Here is a 22,908-nt window from a genome sequence, read left to right on the forward strand (position 1 = left end):
ATGTCCCTGCTCATTGCAGGGAGGTTGGACTAGATGACCTTTAAAGGTCCTTTCCAACCCAAACTATTCTATGATTCTATGATAATTAAGGTGCCGGCATGTATTTTACATCACAACTTTCATTCTGAAAGAAAACGGTATAATTTATAAAAAACATTTCTTTCTAATTAATATTTTCCGCCTTTTAAAAAGGAAATCATCTAACTTTCAGGTACAAATAAGAATCTGATATGAGAAGCTCTTTACTAGGTATGTAGTTTTAATTGGAATTCTAAGCAATGGATTAAATACCCTAGCAACCTCTCCTGGAATTATTTTAATTAGTTCCCTCTCCCCTTATGCTGCTTCATATGTTTGAGTATTACATTAACTAACATAAGGTTTTTATGGGGTGAGGGACTTACATGCAAGTCATATACGGTACAGACTGACTTGTTTGTAGACACGTAGGACAGGATCATCCATGTGGTCTCTGCTGACTAATTAATCTGTAAATTTATAAATCCTCCTGCTTGTGTATCATGGACTGGGGACAGAATGGATTTGTATCAACCTGCTTACAACACTCATAGTTCTGTGCTAAGAAGTATAAGCAAATCTCATGCTTCTGGCATTCATCTGCAGAGCTCAGGAGAAAGACTGCTCCTCCTCTTATGCAGGAACTGACTTCTCTCAGGTACCGATATATGTGTGTATATATACATATACTAGATGTATTTGAGATGAGATATATTTGAGAGAGGGGAGGTGTTTTGTCTTTCCTTGAAACATGGAAACAAACTGGGGTGAGAGAGGGTGAATGGTGGCAGTACACTGAGGTGGCACAGAAAATCATTAGTTTTCAAATCCCGAGCTCTAGACCATGTGTATGGTGAGATTTTATATCAAGAAATCATTGTCCTACATCAGATTCGCTACATCTTTGGAAGATCTTTCTTTGCTACTGCAGCACTGAAAATGGTGTCCCTTCTTAGGATCGTAGGGAGGACTCCCTTAATAAACTGGTAGGGTATTATTAAGATGAATCACATGTATACTTTTGAACTTATTTTGGGAAAAAAAAGAAAGCAAGAAAAAATAAGCAAACAGCTACTCTCAAAAGGAAAAAACCTCATCAGTTTTTACAAACAGGTGAGATACTCCAAGTTTTCTCCAACACACCATGTTCTACCTAGCTTTGTGCCAACGAACATAAAATAAATAGCAGCTTGCTGCTGAACTCACAAAGCCTGACCCTCCTGAACATGTGCCAGAATTTCCTCATCCCCATTGTAAAGACTTCCCTTTTCCTCCTGACATGTAGCATTTCTGGGGAAAAACTTGGAATTGATCATTCTACGTAAACAGAGAGAAAGCCTTTGCTTACATTCTCCTTTTCCTTTATTTACAAAAGTACCAGCAGTCTTACACGTAAAGAAATAACCCTTCCTGACCTGTGAACAGGAAACCCAAACACCATTATTTCATAATGACATTGGTAGTACACATGAAAATTACCTAATATGCAAATGGTGTTCTTAAACCAGTTGCCCTATCTACAAATTCTTCATAAAATTGCAGAGACAGGCCCTTCGTAAGTACACACAAAATACACCATTATCTTCAGCTGCCCTAGTTAACTGTAAGCACATTCAAAGAAAGAGGTCAAAGTCTCCAAGATGACATTTAGTGGACAACCCAATAGATTTGTATAGTTGCAAACAAAAAAAAAATATTCTTATATATTCATATTCAGTGTCACATGGAGACAAAGAAATATAAAAATTAATAGGAAAGGCAAAATTTAATTTAAGGGTTTACTTTTCCCCAAATCTACCAAGCTGATTTTCTAATTGTTCTTCAGTTCATCTGTTAATAAAATGAAAATATGTTGTAAACATCCTTACATGGTAAGCAATGTGCTGTCTGTCAGCTGACTAGAAACACCTCACTTCCTACCAGGTAAATTGTCCGTGTTTTCATTAGTCTCAAGACCATTTTGTGATTCACTTAAATACAAGGGGATTTTTTTCACTATAACTTTTTAGAGTACTTAAAACACAACCTTTTGTCTGCAGCTCCTTCATCTTCTGATCTTTGTTACTTTCCCTCAGATCAGGTCCTTGTCAAAGGCTGACCAGTGGAATTGGGTGATGACAATTTTCTGAACGTCATTGCATACGTAGGTGTTCAAGGTAGAAGGAATGGGATCTGCTGTTGACGGGTTCAATTCCATCTTTGTCCTAGCTTACATTTTTCTTATAGATATTAGTGTGATGAAGCTAAACAGAGAGAATAAACCTATCAAGAATGGAAACTAGTTGAATCAAAACATACTGGAAGGCAACCAGTGATAATTCTTGCTACAACAAAGTAATGTCTGCATTCTATCCAGTACACTGATAAATACGTCTTTCCGCACAAGTTGAACTAAATTAATTTCTAACAATCCTAAACAATAGCTTGTGCATTATTATTTCTACCTGACAATTTTAGGTTTGCAAGAAGAAAAGACAACAACATCCCTTCATGCATGCTTTGAGTGTGTGGAAGGGTAAGACAAGCAATGACCAAACCCATTTCACTGAGATGCAAAAGAGGAGATAAAGGAGGCTGGGTAGGAAGAAAACACAGAGCAGACTTGTGCTCAATAATGTACTTTTTGTTTTACAAACCCCAGAGCACATATCCACATACAAGAAAGGTGATCTAAGATGAGAATTGAAGGGAAGAATTAAGATAAAGTGAAGCCAAAAATAGATACATCATATCTTGTGTTACACCTTTTCTCAACAGATTAACACAGTGTTGTCTGTGAATTCATATAATAGAAAAGCATCCTCCAAACCCCAATGCTGAATGAGTCCACTAAGCTCTCATTTTACAGTTATGAGAAAAAGAGTTACTCTAGGCCACACCTAATACTTTCCCTGGCTTCTTCAGATTTGCAAGACACAGCTGAGTTTGTTACGAACTCAAAGAATTAATAGCAATAAATCAGCAGATACAGATTTTAATTAAACATAAACTAACAACTGCTGATAAGATTTTGATCCTTGATTCGCATTGCCTTAACTCCATGCCAATCTCACTGTTTCTGATGGGATTGCTGATGAAGTTGGGTATCCAGGGCAAATTAAGAATGATGTCAGCCTTCTACATCACTAACTCAGCATGCCTCTCTAAGGATTTAAAGTGACATGGATTCTCCCTCTCTATAGCTTTTCCTAAATACTGAGAATTGAGGTAACAGGCAAAGCAAACTGAAGATTGGTCTTCATGAAGTCTTAGAAAATTGCAGCCAATTAAAGGAGAGAGATAAAGAATATCAGAATAAACACTTAAGTGGGAAAACCAGGCTGCAAGAAGGGAACTTGGAGAACGTATTTCAAGAAAGAGAGAAGGCACCTACCTGACTTGTGAGTATAAAATTACTGCCGGTCTAGGATGCACCTTTAAAAATACAGAGTCATACTCAAGGTGAGACAAAAAATACTGTGATTTTCAATTTTTCCCTATTTAAAGCTCTAGAACATGATGAAAAGAAATACCCAGCACTGGGGGCAGAGGTGAATAAAGAAAAGTGACGATAAGCATACCTGTGCACGGATGCTTTCTGTGATGTTCTGAAGTGCTTCAAACTTCCTTTCATTAACCTCTGTTTTCACAAGGTGCATGTCAAAACATTTTGAAGGCTGTCTGCTTGACAGGTTGTATTCTAAGTCACAGGTTTTCCTCTTGCAGTAACAGTGATCTCCTGGAGATCCCTAAATCTTGAATCCTTGATCAACCTCTTGCTGCAAGACTTGAGAGAGAAAAAATGTTCTAATTAACTCCATTTTTTTAAAAAGTTTCCATCAAAATAATTTAAGAAAAGATTGTGTTGGAAGAGAACATAGCATGCATGAGGACAGCAATGAAGATCTTGGTATGCTTGCAGCAACACAGACCCTTCTATAAACCTGTGAAAACTTCTAATAAATTCTGATAAAACAAATTATTGATTGGAATTTAATTAATTGGTCTGGGTCAGGTTAACATAATGGAAAATACGTTAAGTGATAGAAAAAATTTACAAGAAAATAATACTGTGAAAGAGTGAAATTGAAAGAGTGTGGAAATGTCTATATCAACATGATTATGGATACAAGAAAAGATCTGTGTCATTCTAGGTGCTAAACTCAAAGATTTGTTCTTTTTATGGAACAGGGCATCAATAATCTCTGACCAAGTGTGGCTCTGGCATAAGAACCTGAGTTTACTTATAAAACACTAGGGAAAGGTATCAACAAAGTGGAGGACAGGCCAAGACCATCAACAAACCACTCTGATTAACAGGGAAATTGCCACAAGGACTGATTAAGAACTAAATTGATCTAACTCATATTAACAAGTAACCAACAGGGATCGTCTTCAAACATATAAATAGCCCCAAATATAGCCCAGAAGGAGCAACTTTCTTTACTGGATTGAAGGCTAATAGCTTTATAATCTCTCTAAATACTTTAACTGCTCATCTGAGCACTATGAGCACCATACTGTGGAAAAGGTGCCAGAAAGAAGTACTAAATTACTTTCTTAGCTCTGATGCACAACCACTTTGAACCTCAGAGAAAACATCTGATTTTCCTTTGCTCTTCATACGAAAAACAGAAAATACCTATTTGTAAAAAAAACCTCATGACATCTGTGGTTTTGCTGTTAAATTATTGTTGCATTATTAAGCTTATTCTGCAGCAGTCATTTTATTCTCTGCAGTTAAGCAGAATTTCACAGCATGTGTTTTATTTTGTTTGGCCAAACTCCAGGCTTTCTGCTTCTCTAGTAGAGTTGCCTGCAGATTGTAGAAGGAGTTACATATGTTTAAGTGGACTGAACAGTACATTGAGCAGGAAAATGCATTTAGGGTTATTAAGAAGTAACGTATTTGGAGTTCTAATTTACATATTTATTATAGCAGTAACACGCTCACTTAACTATTGCTTATCCTACCACAAGATTCTGAGGAGTGCCACAACTGGTGATGTCTCCAACTCCTTTAACTTATTTTATTACTGAAACTAACCTTTCTCCTTCTTTTAGGAAAGAATGTATTGCTGATCATTCCAGCTGAGTGCAGGACAGCCCTTCTCTTCATTTTGGATTTCACCAGTCTCCAGAAGCAGAGTGGATGCTTCCGCCCTGAGAGTAAGTGGAGCATACTCTTGAAATATCTTGTGTAGTTTCTAGAAAGAGCTGAGCCATTTGCTCTTAGCTTGCTGCCTGTGTGCAGGATCACTGCTGAAAATATCCCTGTAAAATGTGCTATGAAGATGAGTACAAGACAAGCTGTAAGAACATGCTAAAAAATTAAGAAACTGTTCTAATCAGAAAACATGATTGAAGAACATCATTAATTCAGGTAGGTGCAGCTCTAGCTTCTCAAATTGCTACACAGTTTTGTAGATGGACAGATACAGGTTTGAGTCTTTCTACCTCTGTTTTAATAAGTATATCTCTCAACTGGGCCTCAGTTACACCATCTCTAAGATGGGGATAAAATCTCATATGCCTACTTGCTGACAGTGTTATCAGCATCATTAAGAAAGATTCAGGGGAAATTTTCCTTCAAATGATACCTTCTAATGCTGCACTTCACACTATAATGAGAAAAGCACTGCTGCTCATTTAAATAAAGATACTATTCATTTGTGGGATATAATGTTGAAGGAAGCTCTTCAGACTTAGTATTTCTTTCATGCAAGTGTTTAGCAATAAAACTTCCAGTGATTAAAGAAGTGAACGACTTTCAGACTAATGAAGAATAAATTAATCTCCTTAATGGACTGGAAGGAAAACCACGTTTATTCCTTTATCAAACAACTTCTGAACAGAAGGAACTCAGCACTAACCTGGTAGGCTGTGGTTTGTAAATACATGAAACAAAGTTTTCATCCCGTCTGTACCACCAGTTAAGAAGCTGCAGTTCTTTGAAACGTTCAACAGCAGGTTTATGCTTGAGAAATGAAGACAACACATTAAACAGATCCTGCTCATCTGAAATGTTTGAGTCTGATTCTCTGTTACAGTGAATTCCAGTTATATTTTCTTTTGATGATTTGCCAGTTCCCAAAAAGCATTGAGTAACACCTGCCTGATTATCATCCGTCTGCAATGCTTTCTCAGTCAGAGCTGTCTCTTTTGATTCCCCATGAGATGCAACACTTAACATTTTCTGCTTTTACATTATTTCAATTAGTTTCATTCTTCCAATTATACTTTTAATTAATTCTAAGTTTCTCTTTCATAATATTCCTGGGATGACAGGATCATCAGGCTTTCGCCCAACAAAAACCTGAAAGCAATGAAAAAAGGAATACATGCACAAAGGAGACAAATACAACCCTGATTTACATACAGCACAAAAGCCAACGTAACAGGTTTCTTACAGTATGTATCAGTCAAGAATTTGCTTCACTATCCCTTCTTCTTTTGCATTCTAGGTTTACAAGATGCCCCTTCTTTACATAATAAAGGAAGTAATACACTTATTGTACCCTAAAAAATATAAATTAAATTGAATTCCGAAATTAAATAAAAAAATCCCCAAAACCTTACAACAAATATTTGATGTCTCATCTCTTGACACTTCTTGAAAATGTCTGTAGCAAAACATTGTGGTGACTACTTCTGACGCTACCTGGAAGCCCCCATCTCAGGTCCATCAGCTGGAGTTACAACCTCTTCCTTTACAGTAATTGTTTCATTGAGGATAGGATTCTGCCATTAATGCATTTCTTTCTGCCTCTGATTCTAGCACAAATAAGCATGAGATCAGGTTGTTGTAATAAAAAAAAAAATCATTGCGGTTTTAATGATTTTGCTGCATTTGATGGCAACAAAAGCTTTGAATGAGTCAGAGAATAACTATTTCTCAGATAAGACAGATGTTCTTACAGGGGATATAATTTGTGATATAATGTAATCATGCACCTTACCAAGATTGTGCATATATGCACAAGTGTGGCAAATCACATTTTAATCATACAGCTCACAAGACACTTTAATTGGAGATTTAAATACCAATGAGCCAAATTTGCATGTGCAAAATGTACATCTAAATCCAAATTTTGTGTACTACCCTTCCTTCTAGCAGATAAAATTCTGAGATTCCAATGTTCAAAATGTTAAACTACTCAGAATCTGGCAGGAAAGATCCAGCTAGATTTTAGAGTTGCCTCCATCTCTTCATGTAACAGAAATTGCATTTGCTTGGTATACAAGAATCTCACAGCTTCAAATAAAAATTTCCAGATTTGCTCCTACGTACAACTTTCTTCTGGTGACATTCTTTCCTCCCCTCAATGGTTTATCATCAACACCTTCAAAAATATTTTATCATCTTTTGGAGATGATCATCACCTTAGAGATGTTTTAACATGCGGAGAAACAACGTGTGTTTATCAACTGTATTTTTTAGAAGAGTAACCAACCATGTTCTTAAGGCTCCAGACCTCAAGCAGTTCCTCCCTCCTTCTTTCACCTCTTCAATACTTCTGTCATCTTCTCTCCCTGAACAGATATCCAAAGAAGTTCAGTGTTTGCTTTTCATATTTACCACGTGTCTCCTCACAGAATACATTTCGTTCCCATTTCCTGACCCTGCAAGACACTGACCACCCCTGCTTCGAGTTCGTTGATACAGTTTCTAACAGAGCGGGGCTTGTGTCTGTGAAGCAAAGATGACTGTGGTGATCACAAAGAGATTCTACTCGATCTTTACCTCGGTTAGTGTGTTGGTTTTGCGTGGCAAGGTTTTGGTACCGGGTGGGGCTACAGGGGTGGCTTCTGTGAGAAGCTGCTAGAAGCTTCCCCTGTGTCTGACAGGGCCAATGCCAGCCGGCTCCAAGATGGACCTGCCACTGGCCAAGGCCAAGCCAATCAGCACCTCTGTGATAACATATTTAAGAAAGAGAAAAAAACAGTTGGAGAGTGCTTTTGCAGCCAGAGAGAGGAGTGAGAAGATGTAAGAACATCTGCAGACACCAAGGTCAGTGCAGAAGGAGGGGCAGGAGGTGCTCCAGGCGCCAGAGCAGAGATCCCCCTGCAGCCCGTGGTGAAGACCATGGTGAAGCAGGCTGTCCCCCTGCAGCCCATGGAGGAAGGATGAGGGGGTGTAGAGATTCCACCTGCAGCCTGTGGAGGACCTCACACCAGAGCAGGTGGAGGCACCTGAAGGAGGCTGTGGCCTGTGGGAAGCCCACAGTGGAGCAAGCTCCTGGCAGGACCTGTGGACCCGTGGAGAGAGGAGCCCACGCCAGAGCAGGTTTGCTGGCAGGACTTGGGACCCCGTGGGGGACCTATGCTGGAGCAGTTTGCTCCTGAAGGTCTGCATCCCGTGGAGGAGACTCACGTTGGAGCAGTTCGTGAAGGACTGTCTCCTGTGAGAGGGACCCCACGCTGGAGCAGGGGAACGATAGTCCTCCCCCTGAGGATGAAGAAGCGGCAGAAACAACGTGTGATGAACTGACCGTAACCCCCATTCCCCGTCCCCCTGTGCCGCTGGGGGGGGGCAGAGGTTGAAGCCGGGAGTGAAGTTGAGCCCTGGAAGATGGGAGGGGTGGGGGGAGGTGTTTTAAGATTTGGTTTTATTTCTCATTCCTCTACTCTGTTTTGCTTAGTAATAAATAAGATGAATTCCCTAAGTTTGGTCTGTTTTGCTCGTGATGATAATTAGAGAATGATCTCTCCCTGTCCTTATCCCGACCCGTAAGGTTTTTTTTTCGTTGTACCTTTTCTCCCCTGTCTAATGAAAGAGGGGAGTGATAGAGCGGCTCTGGTGGGCACCTGGCCCTCAGCCAGGGTCAACCCACCACAGCCTTTTTTGGCGCCCAACGTTGGGCGCCAAAAAGGACTGACGTGGTTTAGCCGCGGCCGGTAGCTAAGTGCCACGCGCCGCTCGCTCATCCCTCCCCCGGCGGGACGGGGAGGAGAACGGAAAAACAAGGGCAAAGCCTCGAGGGTTGGGATAAGGGCAGGTTACTGGGACAGCAAGGGAGAGGGAAACAATCAACAACAGTGCTGATAACAGATAGTAACAATGGGTGAGAACAGAGAACGATTTACCGATCCGACGACCGAGCCACGCCGACACGCCGAACCCGCCCCTGCCCGCCCGGCCCCCTTTGATGGTGAGCATGATGTCACATGGTATGGAATAGCCCCCGGCCAGCTTGGCTCACCTGTCCTGGCTCCGTGTGAAATTAACTCTATCCTTGCCAGAACCAGGACAGTCAGAGGTTGTAGTAGAAGCCTCAAGTATATACATTTAAAACAGTAGAAAAATCAGGAGGGAGACCTACTGTAGCTTGAGCATTATATTATACACAATGTGACACAGATTATCTTAGTTCCAGAGGTGAGGCATCAGTACCAGTCAGTAGTTTATACTAATTTTTTTCTTCCTCCCCTACCCAATACACTTTTCTATATAAAAGCTATTAAGGAAATACAGTGATGCCGAATACCATTTTTTGCCCATGCTGGGAAGAAAACCAGGGGAGGGATATTATCTGTAGGTATGCACCGTGAAATGAGTTAGGCAACTCTCATCACACCATGAAATTAGGAGAGACAAGGTAACTGCTCTTGAACCCATCTGACTGAACAGTTACTTGACTCACACACTAGCTAATAAGCTAATATATCTACTTGCACTCAGAGCATTTTAACATCACAATAAGCAAGTTAACAAATAAAGGAATATAAAAAAACAGTGGATCCCCACTCATATAAGCTACTACAATTATCTTGTAGAACTTCACCTTTCAAACTCTTTTAGACTGATTGTAATGCCTGTTCACCAAGTCCAGATAGCCTTTGTTGACAGCATACATGTGGATTTCTTTCATCCCAGAGAAGTAAGCACTGTGTCTCCTCTCCATCCATCAAATGAAAAGGAATGGAACTAGAGCTCATTAACAATACATTAGAATCTGCACTGACTTCCCTAACACAAACTGATTCAAAGCAATGCTTAATCACATGGACTGTAGCTATCTGGTCAACCTAAAATTATCCATAAGCATTTATATGTCACGGATCCACTGCATGGAGACTGACTCTGAAACAGGCACTAAAGCCACTAAGATCCAGTCAGTTTTATTAAAGCAAATTAATTTGCCTCTCCACCTGGCCATGCCATTTCAAATGTCCACTTTGGCCCAGGGACAGTGCTGTTTATTTACTTCTACAAAGTGAAAAATTTCTTCTCTGTTCAGGTTTAGGAGCATACTGAAACTCAGGGGTTTGTACTGCTTTCTACTAACAGGGACACTAGGAAGCAAAGCACTAAGCATCTGCTTGGACGCTACCAGGGGGAAAAAAACCACAAACCAACCCCCAAAAAACATGTAGTCACAGAAAGAAAATCTTCCTATGCATTCTTTTTCATATAAACATCACATAGGCCACTTTATTTTTGGCACATCCTTACTTCTGAGTAAGATTGATATTTTTCCTCTGAGTGGATTTGTAACTTTAGTGCTATTTTAATCTAGGAAATAAATTTCTATACTACATCCTGTACTTTTATCATCCGAAGACATATGGCACGAGGGGGGAAAAAAAAATCACAATCATGCTGTATGCCAGTTAACTAAAACCTGGTAATATTCTAGTGCTGATTTTCAGAGAAAAATATAAAACTGATAACGCTGTGCAAATTTGTTAACCATCTATAGAGGCTATGTACTTTTTATCAATGGGCTTCTACATTTTCCCTGTACTATCATAAAATATCTCTCTTCAAGGTCAAGTGAACCATAGTTTTCCCTATAAGTAGAGATCAAATGGTTCCCTATGGTGGAGGCAGCAGCTCTTTAGACAGTAATGCTTACTTCATGTTTGTTTTTCCTGCAGGAAATCATAAAATGCATTACTGACAGAGACACTCACTTGATTTAAAGTAAGATCCTGCTCTGAAGAGTGACTCCAGACAAGACTATGTTTATCTTTAGCACCTCTCAGTGACACTATTAACAGATAAATTTTTGAGAAGGAAAAGATTATCTTTTCTTGAATATCTTCCAAACTCATCCTAAATTGACTTTTCCCTTTCACTCATCATTACCAGTAATAAAGATACTGCAGAAGAAATTATGCCCTTGGAGACACCCACACAACCCCATTCCTCTCCACAGTTACAGTCTGGCTTTCTCCCTCATTGCTGTGACCTTATCCCATCTCACAACATAAGCAACTTGCAGGAGGTGATCACAGTAAGAGTTTTCAAATGTCTGCCCTAAACATGAATACTTAGAACACATACTACTGTGGGAACCACAAGCATGAATGCTCAGACACCATAGCAAGGGATAGCTATGTAAAACTTTAAACTAGATGGACAAACTTTGAGTCTGACATAGGACACTAGTGTCTGGATATAGATTCTCCTATGTCTTGTGTAATTCAACCATTTGGAGTCACTCCTCACTTTGCTCTGCATGAAGGAGAGAGAAGAGAAACACGTAATTCTTTCTTTCACCCACATCAAATATTCTAACATGATTTTCCAGTGCCTAGTCAATATATTTTGACTTATTTCTGAGACTACACCACTCTTCCAGACATTGCTTCCATGGGCTCAGAGAGTAACAGGAAGCATAATAGTCAGACAAACAGAAATTCTTCTCACAACCGTGAAGCAGCCCCATTCTGAGATGAAGCCAAATCCATGTTGGTGAAAGAATATGTGACAGCGACAGAAAGAAAACCTACAATCCTCTTTTACCGTAACCCAACCTCATGCCAGAATTTATAGCTCTGCAGCCACAAGCTTAGCTTTTGTTTTGTTGTATTGTCCTGCAGCAATGAAGATTTATCCCCTACGCTCTTACAGTTTGTGTACAAGGATGTTTTTCCCCCTCCACTTCCTCCTCCAATCCACCCAGAATTCTCATACTTGTGGTATTTTCTCTGTTGAATGAGCATTTCCTCCCCCTTCATACTGCTGTTGACTATAAGTGCTTAAGGTGCCATACTATAAGCCACAAAACATAGTTTAAAGAAACAATTTCCTAAGGGGAACTATTTCTGGTTCAGACCAGTTCAATGATTTTCACAGCATGAAGGTCACAGTATAACCCAAAACCACTTGTATTGCCTCAGATGATAGGAGTATAGTCTCCCTACATTTGCACTTCTATCAAAGGTCCTATATGAAGAGATGCTGGCTTTTTTTTTCCCTACTGTTCTTTTAATCACCAAAATCTAATCTGCTCATCGGTTTGGTGTGCTTTATCTATCCGCCCCACATTAGCAGCCGTGACTTCCATGCCAGCTGTGCCAGGCTGACCAAGGGGGGAGCAGGATATGTCAGGTACACGCTGCTGCTTAGTCACAGCCATCACCCCTCCACCCAGCCCAATTAAAGGCAGCCTGCATTATTCCCTTGCATTTCATACATTACAGTGCAAGATCTTTGGTCTTGGAACCAACAGCACTGAATGAACTTGTGTTGAACATCAGGAAAATTCAATTAAAGACTTCTTTGAAGTTTCATCTGAAATAAAATGTAAAATACCAATGTGAGTGACAGTCCTTGTGCCTCTGCCATACTTTTTTTTTTCTTTCTGTATTCTTCAGAAACCTGTATCAACAGAAAGAGCTGGACAGATTTTTGAGAAGAGGCCACTGTGTTTTAGAGATATCAAATAATTTCATAGCAAAAACTGCATACATCCTATGCTAATAACTCCTGTAAATTGAGGCTGGAAAGTGCACTGCCTAGTGATGTCCTCCAGGGTACCATAAGGACTGACAGAGGGGAAAAAGAAGGAAAAAAAAAAAAAAAAAGAGAGCAAGACTCCCCACCTCCTTAACAGCAAGCAAACCAATCACAAAATAAATGATTGCCTGCTGAGAAAAGTTTTGAAAGAAAAAAAAAAAATGTGTAGCTTAAAATTAACTTTCAAAGGCATTAGGAATATTAACCAATTCAAGTATGTACTAAAAGACTGAAAAGTATTTTAAGTTAAATTTCACTTTAAAAAACTAAGCTTCATTTAAGCATTGGCACTGCCACTTCAATTTGCTGCACCAAATTTGTCCCAAGGAAAGAGAGACAAATTTGAAAAAGGAAAAAAAGGAAGCTATGCTTGATCAGACAAGATTTCCAAGTGGTTACGGCAAGACCACCACTATAGATAAAAAGTATTTTTCTAAAACGCCCTTTCAACTAGTGCTGCAGTAAAGCAATTAGTATCCATGCAGTACGGAAAATTTTGTAAACCAACACAGTCCTTTTTAATCATTCTGTATTTTGGACATTTGCCCCTCTTACTTTACTGTTACTAGTATTGACACTTGTCTTCTCAGGCCAACCACAGCTCTACTGCAAAAGCCATGAATTTAAATAGATAGCGTAGCCCTACAATCAAGACTCTCGCCCTACTGCAATAAAACATAAACCACTGTTTTTGCAGTACCAGTGGTTCTTTACTTAAAAAAAGGGGTGACGCTGGTGTATTTTTCAAAGTGTTTTGAATTCCCTCAGAAGTCATGATCTCTATTTACAGTTGTGCCTTTCTTGACAAGAATCATTACACTTCCGCTCCCTTCAGTTGTCAGTTCTCGGGCCTCTCCATAATATCAAGTACCTCAATTCTTGAAATGACTGTGTTCCAACCATCATGTCACATGAGAAAATGGTTTAACAACAAATTACCTTTCAAAATTTACAAAGAAGCAAATAACTGATGAAAAGTTCCCAAAGCAAAATATTTCCCTTGAAAGTAGGCTTCCAAACACACGTTTACTAGCAGAGCCAGAGGAGATTGCTCGGATATCTTCACAAGAACATGTGATTTATAGGCAGACCAGGAGCTGAAAAATCAGGCATTTCACAAGGTTAACAAGTTTGCTGTGACGCACAGTAACACTATAAAAGCAAGAGATGTGGTTCTTATTTGTCCTTCCCCCACCCTCCCTAACTAATCTATTCAGATAAATTGCCATGGCAACTTGATTTATACACCAAGGATACAAGCAAAGACAAGTCAATTCCCCTTGGAGAGCTGGTGAATAGAAAAAGTCCTGCCTGTTCTGATGCTGGCAGAGTCTAAAGCTAAATGTCCTTCCCTGTTACAGGACCACAGAGCAACTTCTCCGCACAATGTTACTCCCTGCCAGACATTCTTGCTGAAATTGCAGCCATGAGCCTTTGGTTTACGTCAAAGGCAAGACTGCATCATTTGGAAAAAGTCCTACCTTGTGTATTTTACTAGCTTTTACTAAATGCAAGTTGAGTTCAAAAAGAAATCACAACTGTCTGAAATTAAGAATTCTGTAACAATTAATAGTATTTTCCTTATTGAGGAAGCACATATATTTACCAACTGTAACTCGAGTGTTTCAATAAAAACTACAGCTTCTTGTTGGATGACAGCAGTACAGAACATGTTTCTTTCAGATCTCCAGAGTCTCTTCAGAAGAATGAAAAGCACAGAACAAACCCAAATTTTTTTTCCTTCACCTGCAATTACATTTCATGTAACTTTTTTCCTTTTATATATGAGGACAAGTAGTAATTTTACGATATATTTAAAGAATTTAAGACAACTGTACTAACATGCTGTACATAAGTTCTCTTGACATAGGCAGTAGCATAAACACTTCCACTCCATCAACTGAAGTCCTTATATGACAGCCACATAAACTATTCTGTTCCGGCTACATGGGCTCTTATCTCAGCACCGCTGATCCCATCATCCGGCCTGTGCCTCCAACATCCCTCTCACTGAATGCCATACCTAGAACGTGCAGCAGAGTGCACTCTTTCAAACAGACACTGGACTTGCTGCATGTACTCAGCCAACGTAACAGATATTCTCCTATGACTCTCAGCAGGTTGACTGACCCTCATATTAAATAACAAACACTGCTACCCTGAAGAACATGTAAACGTATACCAAAAGAGGGAAGATATAATTCTTCCACTAACTTTTAAGAATGCTTTCTTTGTAATAGAAAATCCTTTGCAAATTCAAACTTGGCCCTGGAAGTGCAGTAGGCAATACACAAGTCAAAAAACCACAACAAACCACCACATACCACAGCAGATAAATAGGCATTTATTAAAGTTCATCTCAAAACAAACAAAAAATATAAAGGACATTAAGGCATCCTGTATTCAGTAACCATTCGTATAGTAAGTATGACTTCTCTTTCTGATACAAGAGAGCAGATGAGGAAAAAAGTTCTCCCAACACATCTGGCAGAATGCTGACTTCTTCCCACTGTCCCACCAGTCCGTCAGCAAACCCCTCCAAGGGATGCCCATTTCTCCACTGAGCGAACTACAAAATCCCGACACTCACAGAGATACATGCAAGAAAGCACTTTTCTCTCCCCTCAGACATCCGACCTTCTGTAAAGATGGACACTGGAGAAAGACTAACAGATGGGTACTGCAGGGAATAGAGAAGACATACTCCTACTGTAACCACTCAGTTTTGAGCAGACTAGAATTTCCTAGCAGCCTTGTTTTCCTAGAATTTACTATTTCAGCCAGTAACCAGTGAAAATGGGACCACAAGCTCTAGTCTGTATTGCAATGTAACAATTTTTACGTTCTGCTTCTACATTCATATTAGATAAACAAATGACAAAGGTCTTGTTTCCATGGAATAATTTATTTTGATGAATTATGCTGTCAAGTGACCAATCACTGTTATAGTGCTTTTTTCTTCAATCGGAATAAAACCATCAGGAAACGTTTACAGTATCGTTGGGTTCACTATAATAGGATTTTACTACAGAGTAAAATATAAATTAACAAACACTGCATATAGCACTATTCACTTCACCACATTGGCTCTCTATATCCTTTGTCACATTCTAACCTTCACTTAAGGCAAGTTTGTTGGTTTTTTTCCAAAGAAGACCACATAGTCTCTAGATAAACTTGTATGACTAGGTTTGCGAGTTAGGAAATTGAGCTTTATAAAATGTTTACTTCAACAAATATGAAAGTTATTAAGAGAAAGATGGTGACCCAAAATTGCACTGTATTAAAAGGTGGAGTTTCCTTGTACCAAAGTCCTTTATTCATCATCTTTAGAACCAGTTTTGCTTAACTATAAAAGAGACACAAAAAGAAAGTATTCAAAGTTTAGACTGCCATTCCATTTATTAGAAAACAAGAACAACATTATCTCCATCTTACATAGAACACATGTATATTTAATTAATAATACAGACTGATTGTGCTACTGTACCAAGAGACTGAAGAGCATCAAAAATTATTTCTTAAGCTTAAACACTAAATAAGCTTATTTCCTGAATGTGAAAGTCAATTTTTAAAAAAACAACACCACAAAACCCCAGAAAAACCTCAGGGTACTGTTTCTATTTCATTTGAAGACTCTGTCACCAGCTCTCCAAAATAAAAAAGATGAAGTAATGGAAAAAGTATCCTCAGAGATCTCTCAGAGAATTCCCATATAGAGATTTAAATACAAAAAGAGACATGAACTTACTATTTCTCTCTTTATTAAAGCTAAGTTCATAATTGTTAAATGTAGTGCATCTATTGTGAAATCTATCTGGAATCCAAGACATCCACTACAGATAGCCACTTCTAACTCAGAAGGATCTGTCCAAAACCCACCATCATCATTTACTTGCTCTTATTTAACGACTGGAACCGGTGTTAGGTCTTACACCGAGAATTACTTATAGTTGCGAAACATAAAATAGTTTGCTTTCAAAATTGTCAAGCAGCTATACTGATTTCCACTGAATCAGCAAAGACAAGAGGGTGGAAAAATCAATGCTGAGGGAGCAAGTAGAAAAGAATTATTCACTGGAGGGGTTGGGGCAAAGAACACTCAGGCCTGTAGGAGACAGCAAGGTGCTCCCATGTGGGACAGCTCCCTTTTTCTGCTTACTTATCCACTGCCCTCCAGAACCTGGCAGCACTGCTAACTTTACTTTACATCTTGTTGCCATAAGAAGACAGAATATTTGCAGTGCATTTGGCTATCAAAGCTCTCCTATAATAAAATTAAAATGTAATTGCTCAATAAATAAAAAAGAAATACTAAACCAACGAAGGTCAAAGAGGAATCAAAGTCCTTCTGACTCTAATATTCAGAAGGACTAAGCATTTTAAAGCATTTGAGAAACACGTAAATTAGAATTCAAAATAAGCAACAGTTCTTACTATTTCTTGGAAATCTTTTTAAGGTTAAAAAAAGATAACTTGAAAATACTTACATGCTGGACGCATACAGAAATTAATCAGACAGTCAAATCCAAACAAAGTTAGGAAGAAAAGCAAGAAAAAAAAATCAGATTAGTTTTCTTCAGCTATAAGTACAAATTATTTTTAATGTACATATGCAGTATTTTGATAATACTGGATATAATGGAGTCATGTTACCTTAATTACATCCACCCAGTTCCATCCTCGCGGAAGTTCCCCTTTGTTATCTGCAGAATAAGAAGGTTTTATTTTCAACAGACAAGCTAAAGGGAATCTTTATCTTTCTTTAAAATCAACAGACAAAATTCTAAAGATCTAAACCCCTTAATTTCTCCACTACAAAGCCACAAGGACAAAAATAGACATTAATGTCTTAAACACATCTTGTTCTTCAAAGTAATTGTTTAAATAAAACCACCTCATTCCATCTGACATTTAATTTAGAAGGCAACTCCAACATCAGCTGGGCTGACCAGCAAAGATGCATTCTGTCAAAGAACACAATTTTACGCAGCTTTTCCTTTATACAGTCAACATTTATTTAATCTGCCAATTATACATTAGGTTTGGTAAATTATATGCAGAAATTGCTATCACAGGGTACAACTTATTGCTGCAATAGGTCAGTATTATCCAGATCATTATTAAAAATTAAGGTTGAACACATAAAAGTCATCAGGAGGATTAGCTGAAATATTGAACGCTTCTCAATCAAAACCCTACCATGTAATTCAAAGCATAAAGTATCTGCAGAAGCACCTCTTATTTTGAGGATACAAACTAAAATAAATGTCTTATTTTGGGTTCCAAAACAAGTATTTTCATTTAGAAAGTACATTTTTAATAACGTGAATTATTTATGAGGCCCCATCAATAAACCACGTCTTTTTTTTGGAAGTTAATTTTTAGAAGTCCCAAATGCTCTCCTCCCACAAGTGTTTGTTTGAAAATTTCACTCATCACAAATTGAAATAAAAAAATAAAACAAAACAAATGACAACTTGAAATCCCTACTCTATAGAAAGTTGTTTTGACCAAAACTAATATCTTAGACAAGAATAATTAATCTCAAACAAGCAAAAACAGAGACCACAGACTTAAAGTAGTTAATCTTCTATACAAATGACTACCAATTCTGACTCTAGCGAGATGTCACTGCTGTAAAATTTGGAGTCCCATACTGCTCAAACAAAACAATATTATAGTGAACAAACCTGTTTTATCGGCTAGTTTTCGTTTCTGGGTTTTGGATAACTGCTCCTTTTTCTCTTTTTTCTTACTTGCTGGCACATCAGGAGTTCCAGTTGCAATACTATTGATTACTGAAGTCTGAGAAAGGTAAAAATGGTTGTTAATATTTTACATATTAGTGCCACAGATACCTCTGTGTGTGATTACTGAGCCTGACATACTGAAATACCTTGACTGTCAGAAAGAAGCAATGCTGTCAGCAGTCGGCACCTTTTAATCAACATGTCATCATGACTGTAGTTTTAAAAAACGTGTTGGGGACTGGAATTATTCCCTTTCAGAGTTGCAAAGGGCACCTCTTACACTTCTTAATCATGGAGCGTGATTTAGTCTAAAGGGATTCAAACTTCCCAAACATGCAAACCACTCCTCCTTCCTCAAAGCCAATCTGCAGTACCACAATGGCCAATAAAGTCCTTACACAACACAGAAATAGACCCAGCCTAACTCATTCAAGACCCTAGAGGTGCACTTACGCAATCTATTGCAACCCAGGAAGGTTGCAGTAACTTACCCCCAAGCAGATACCTTTAATCTCAGTTCTGGCTCTCTTTAGTTTTGATTCTGTTCCAAGTCTCCATTTTTATGTTACTTTGTGGGACAGAACTACAGTCCACAAACGTTTTGGTATAACAGCAAAATAACAATTAAACACAACAATTAAGACCATAGAGCATTGTGGCACCATACTCTGTGTGTCACTGTTTAGCCACTAACGTGTATACCCAATATACTGATTAACAACTTCAAAACAGAGCTATGAAGTATTTACAGTTGTAATAACCATTTTTTTTCAGTTTTAAAAGCAAGAGTTTAAAATCTGAATTCATCTACTTACCACAGTGTTAACAGGCTGATTTTCCATGAACAACTCTTTATTATCTTTGGCATATTCAAAAAGTGTGTATGTCATAGCAGTTCCAAGATTCGCGTCAACTTCTACCATTAACTTATCCAATATACTTTGCTTAATAGCTGAAGATCTAAAAGAAACCAAAAAAATCAACTATAATCCAGAGATAAAGAAAAGTTTGTCAACCAAAAACCCCCCACATATAACGCTACGGAGTGAAGCTGTCATAAATATTTACATTGTGTTGTTGAAGAAAGCATCCATCGATATGACTGGTGCTGTTTGCGGATATGTTTCCGGCCAAGAAACTTCTATTAGAAAGGCTTTGGGATCTCCATTTTCACCTATCTGAAGGAGAAAAAACCCCCAACTTTATAAATCAACAGTTTCTAGTCACTTATTAAGGATTACAATGCCAATATGCAAGTCTTTAATTTCTTTAAGACTATCCAAATGCCTTAAGTAACAACTATTTTCATAAAATTATCAGTTAGAAAACAAAGCCATTATCTAGAAAAAGTATTAAATTTATGACATCAATATTAACCTCTACCCTGCAGTTTTCATCCTAGGAAAAGCAGCAGAAACCTTCAAAGCTCTCTTTATTATTTTTTTTAATCACTTGGGTTTAAAATCTACTTTGTAGCATCTGCAAGCCAAATATTATACAACCATATATGAGAACAGAAAAGATGAAGCCTTCTTTTTTTCCCCACACACGTCCAAGCTCAGAGCAATATGAAAACAAACCACAAGCCAGCACTGAAATAAAGACAACGATGAACTAGTGACCCGAGATAGCAAAAATAATAGATAAGAATTTCAATATTTATGTCTCATCCCTATAGATATTTTATTTCACTGTAAGAAAGAATGAGTAGTAAAAGATTTAAGAAGTCAGTAGAATAAGACTGGATAAAACCCATAACATTAAAAAAGGCACACACTAATATAAATAATCATGCACATCAAAACAACCTAGTGAACCCAAATTACATATGCAATCCTTATAATTATGTTAAATTAAATAAAAAAGAATTTTTTTTTAATTTAAAACTAGTACAGATGCTACCAAAGGCATACTATACAAACAGAAATAACTGTTTCACACAAGGATTTGGAAGACTAGTACAACAAAGTTGGTTAAATCCATATTCTAAAAGCACACAAAAATTCTCCTTTATTTCCTTCATTTTAGAATAGTCAAAATCTGGCTTCATCAAATCCTTTGAATGAAGTGTAGCCAGAAAAAAAAGTCCTTATCAAGGTAAGGCTAATATACTTCAAAATTAAAAAAAAAAACAAAAACCCAGAAAAAAAGTTAGTGCTTTTTTATTTAGTGTCTGTTTCAGCAGAGTGGACTAACTGACATTCAGAAGCATCTGTTTTAGAGGTGAAATGAATAAATAGTAAATAAATAAATCAGCAATCTGCAACATTTATCAAGACATCATCTACAGTGTTGCAGTCCAGTTCCCACCACTGCCAAGAAAAGACTAGTGGTACGGTTTACAGAGTTCCCTTAGGAAAGCACTGTCTGTGCACTGAGCAAATCCATACAGAAAGCTGTGTGACCATGCTCCTCCGTGCCAGTGCAATCTAAAAACTGGGTAGCCTTACTTGATTACAAAACAGCTGTGTTTTGTATGCAAGACACGTGGGAGACATATGAGGCTCAGAAAAATGGCATACTAATTCTTTCTACCTTCTCATGCACTTACTTGCGCTATGCCTTCTTGGAATACAAATTCTTCTTCATAGGAAAGATGCATGATTGCCTTTGTCTGACACTAAGTTTTACAGTATTTAAACTGAGTTCTAACTTTTGACAATTATTTTTTGTCTAATAAAAATTAGCAAGGACCAAAGCTAGTTAAATGTGGAATGATACACTGCAGACTTGTACGCATGTCGCATTTGCTCTTTTGAGGAAATTAAATTTACTAATAACAGTCCTATCAGTGAAGGAAGGCTGCAGTCACATGGATGGGATTCAAGTGCTATTAATTAAATCAACTTATCTCATTACAATTACTGATGTTATTCTGAATTTACTTGAGAAGTCACAAAAAGGTTATTTTACGTGCCTCCTCCCCACTACAGGGATACGGCATTTTCAGAAGTCTCCCTTCTGTCTCATGGCTGCCTAAGTTTTCATCAGTAAAGTTCTCTGGCCATCCAAAGATCTGCTTCAGTCCATGCCCAGAAGAACTTCCAGGTCTTTAAATCTGAGAAAGCAGGCAAGAATTTTCATGCCAGAATCTAATCACATATCTCAAGCTCAGCGCTACCTGTATGTCTCAACTGAACAGCCTGTATCAGTGCACATGCCCAAAGCATTTTGTGGATTTCCTCTTTAGCAGGTAGACAAGGCATGTCAGCTACCTCTGGACAAGAGACTAGAACCTTGGAACTGAGCAATAAGGGAGGTTCAAAGCTTTACATATAAAAGTCTGCATAAGTGATATTTCTGACCAGCTAGTTTAAGTATTACCCAGCATGCTGGGTAATCCTTTAGCCAGCTTGACATTCTGGCTATACAGTACACAGATGTGTAAGTAGGATGCATAGCTAAGGGATAATAAACCCACGCTGGTAGCAGGTTCCTAAATATTATGCATTGAGCTGTCAAGCATCATCGTACCAAAGATCCTGAGACAATGGCGTACGGATCTAGCCTTCAGTGCCCACGGAATACCCATTTGTTTTAGAAAAACCCTGGTATGCCAACTACAATGCAGCAGAGTGACTTCAAGGCGAAGCTTGCGCTGCCGCGACTCGCAGCCCTTTACCTTGCCTTACCCTGTACTGGAAGGAAACCGGGCTAAGCTCCCTGAAGCATACATCTCCCTCGTAGATAGAGCGCAGCGCTTCCAGCTCCATCTGCCGCAGGGAGCAGAGAAGGGGATTACCGATTTCAGCCCGAACACGAAGCTGTGCACGGCCCCGCCGGTTTCCCGCCCTCCCCACGTCCCCCGTCCCCCCGCAAGCCCTGCCGCCGCCCGGCTCCCTCCTCCCCGCCCGCTCCAGCGGCCGGCTCTTCCCTCCCGCTCCCCGTGACCCGGGCCGCCTCCGTTCCGAGGCCCTTCTCCCCACACGGAGGCTCCCTCCCCGACCCCGGGTCCGCTGCGGGGCAATCTCCTGGGCCGGCTTCCCCTCAGGCAGAGGCGCCTCACGGCCTCCCCGGCCAGCGCGGGCAGGGCCCGGGGCTCACCTCCTGGTCCTCGTTGGCCGCCATGGCGGGCGCTGTGGCGGAGGCGGCGCGCGGAGATCTCCCCCCTCCTTCCCCCTCACCGCCGCCGGGGCTGGGCGGGCCTCGCTGGCGCGGCGCGGCACCGCCGGTGTCGCACGGGGAGGCCCGAGCGGCCCCTCCCGACGGACACACCTCCCCTAGGGGCAGCGGGGGGTCACCCAATCGCTCGCTGCTATTGGTCCCCTCTTCCTGTCGTCATCTCCTCCCTGCCTTTCCATTGGCCGACTCCCCTAGCCTCACCTCGCTTCCTTCTTTAGCTAACTGGCTCCTTCGCTAGTGACGCAACCGCGCGGGCTCTCTCTGACTGGCCTAGCGGTAGAGCGGAGG

At 39.4% G+C, this 22,908-nt stretch overlaps 1 protein-coding gene and 1 long non-coding RNA gene across 4 annotated transcripts in view; both read right to left on the bottom strand.

Annotated features, from left to right (window-relative positions):
- Nucleotides 1–12,266, bottom strand: part of LOC142601748 (uncharacterized) — a 20,967-nt gene extending 8,701 nt beyond the window's left edge. The window contains exons 1-8 of one of the 2 annotated variants that reach the window (XR_012835337.1): nt 9,783–12,266; nt 7,452–7,530; nt 6,659–6,771; nt 5,871–6,313; nt 5,045–5,283; nt 3,579–3,784; nt 3,392–3,432; nt 2,045–2,261 (exon numbers count right to left, since the gene is read on the bottom strand). This is a non-coding gene — a long non-coding RNA (uncharacterized LOC142601748). Of the gene's footprint in view, nt 1–2,044; nt 2,262–3,391; nt 3,433–3,578; nt 3,785–5,044; nt 5,284–5,870; nt 6,772–7,451; nt 7,531–9,782 lie in introns of both variants that reach the window. The other variant, XR_012835338.1, reaches the window with a different exon arrangement.
- A 2,800-nt stretch (nt 12,267–15,066) lies between these two features.
- On the bottom strand, nt 15,067–22,737 carry RWDD4 (RWD domain containing 4). 2 transcript variants are annotated; one of them, XM_075751938.1, is made up of 7 exons: nt 22,543–22,737; nt 22,131–22,211; nt 19,567–19,676; nt 19,314–19,458; nt 18,439–18,553; nt 17,402–17,451; nt 15,067–16,094 (listed from the first exon to the last, which is right to left on the bottom strand). In XM_075751938.1, exons 1-7 carry the CDS (start codon nt 22,564–22,566, stop codon nt 16,062–16,064), a joined length of 558 nt encoding a protein of 185 aa, XP_075608053.1. In that variant the 5' UTR covers nt 22,567–22,737; the 3' UTR covers nt 15,067–16,061. The 2 variants fall into 2 exon arrangements, with proteins under 2 accessions (XP_075608053.1, XP_075608052.1); XM_075751937.1 differs by lacking the exon at nt 15,067–16,094 and adding an exon at nt 17,092–17,238 and having other exon boundaries at nt 22,543–22,708.
- Between the last annotated feature and the right edge of the window lie 171 nt (nt 22,738–22,908).

This window comes from Balearica regulorum, chromosome 4, assembly GCF_011004875.1.
Source record: "Balearica regulorum gibbericeps isolate bBalReg1 chromosome 4, bBalReg1.pri, whole genome shotgun sequence".
NCBI lineage: Eukaryota > Metazoa > Chordata > Aves > Gruiformes > Gruidae > Balearica > Balearica regulorum.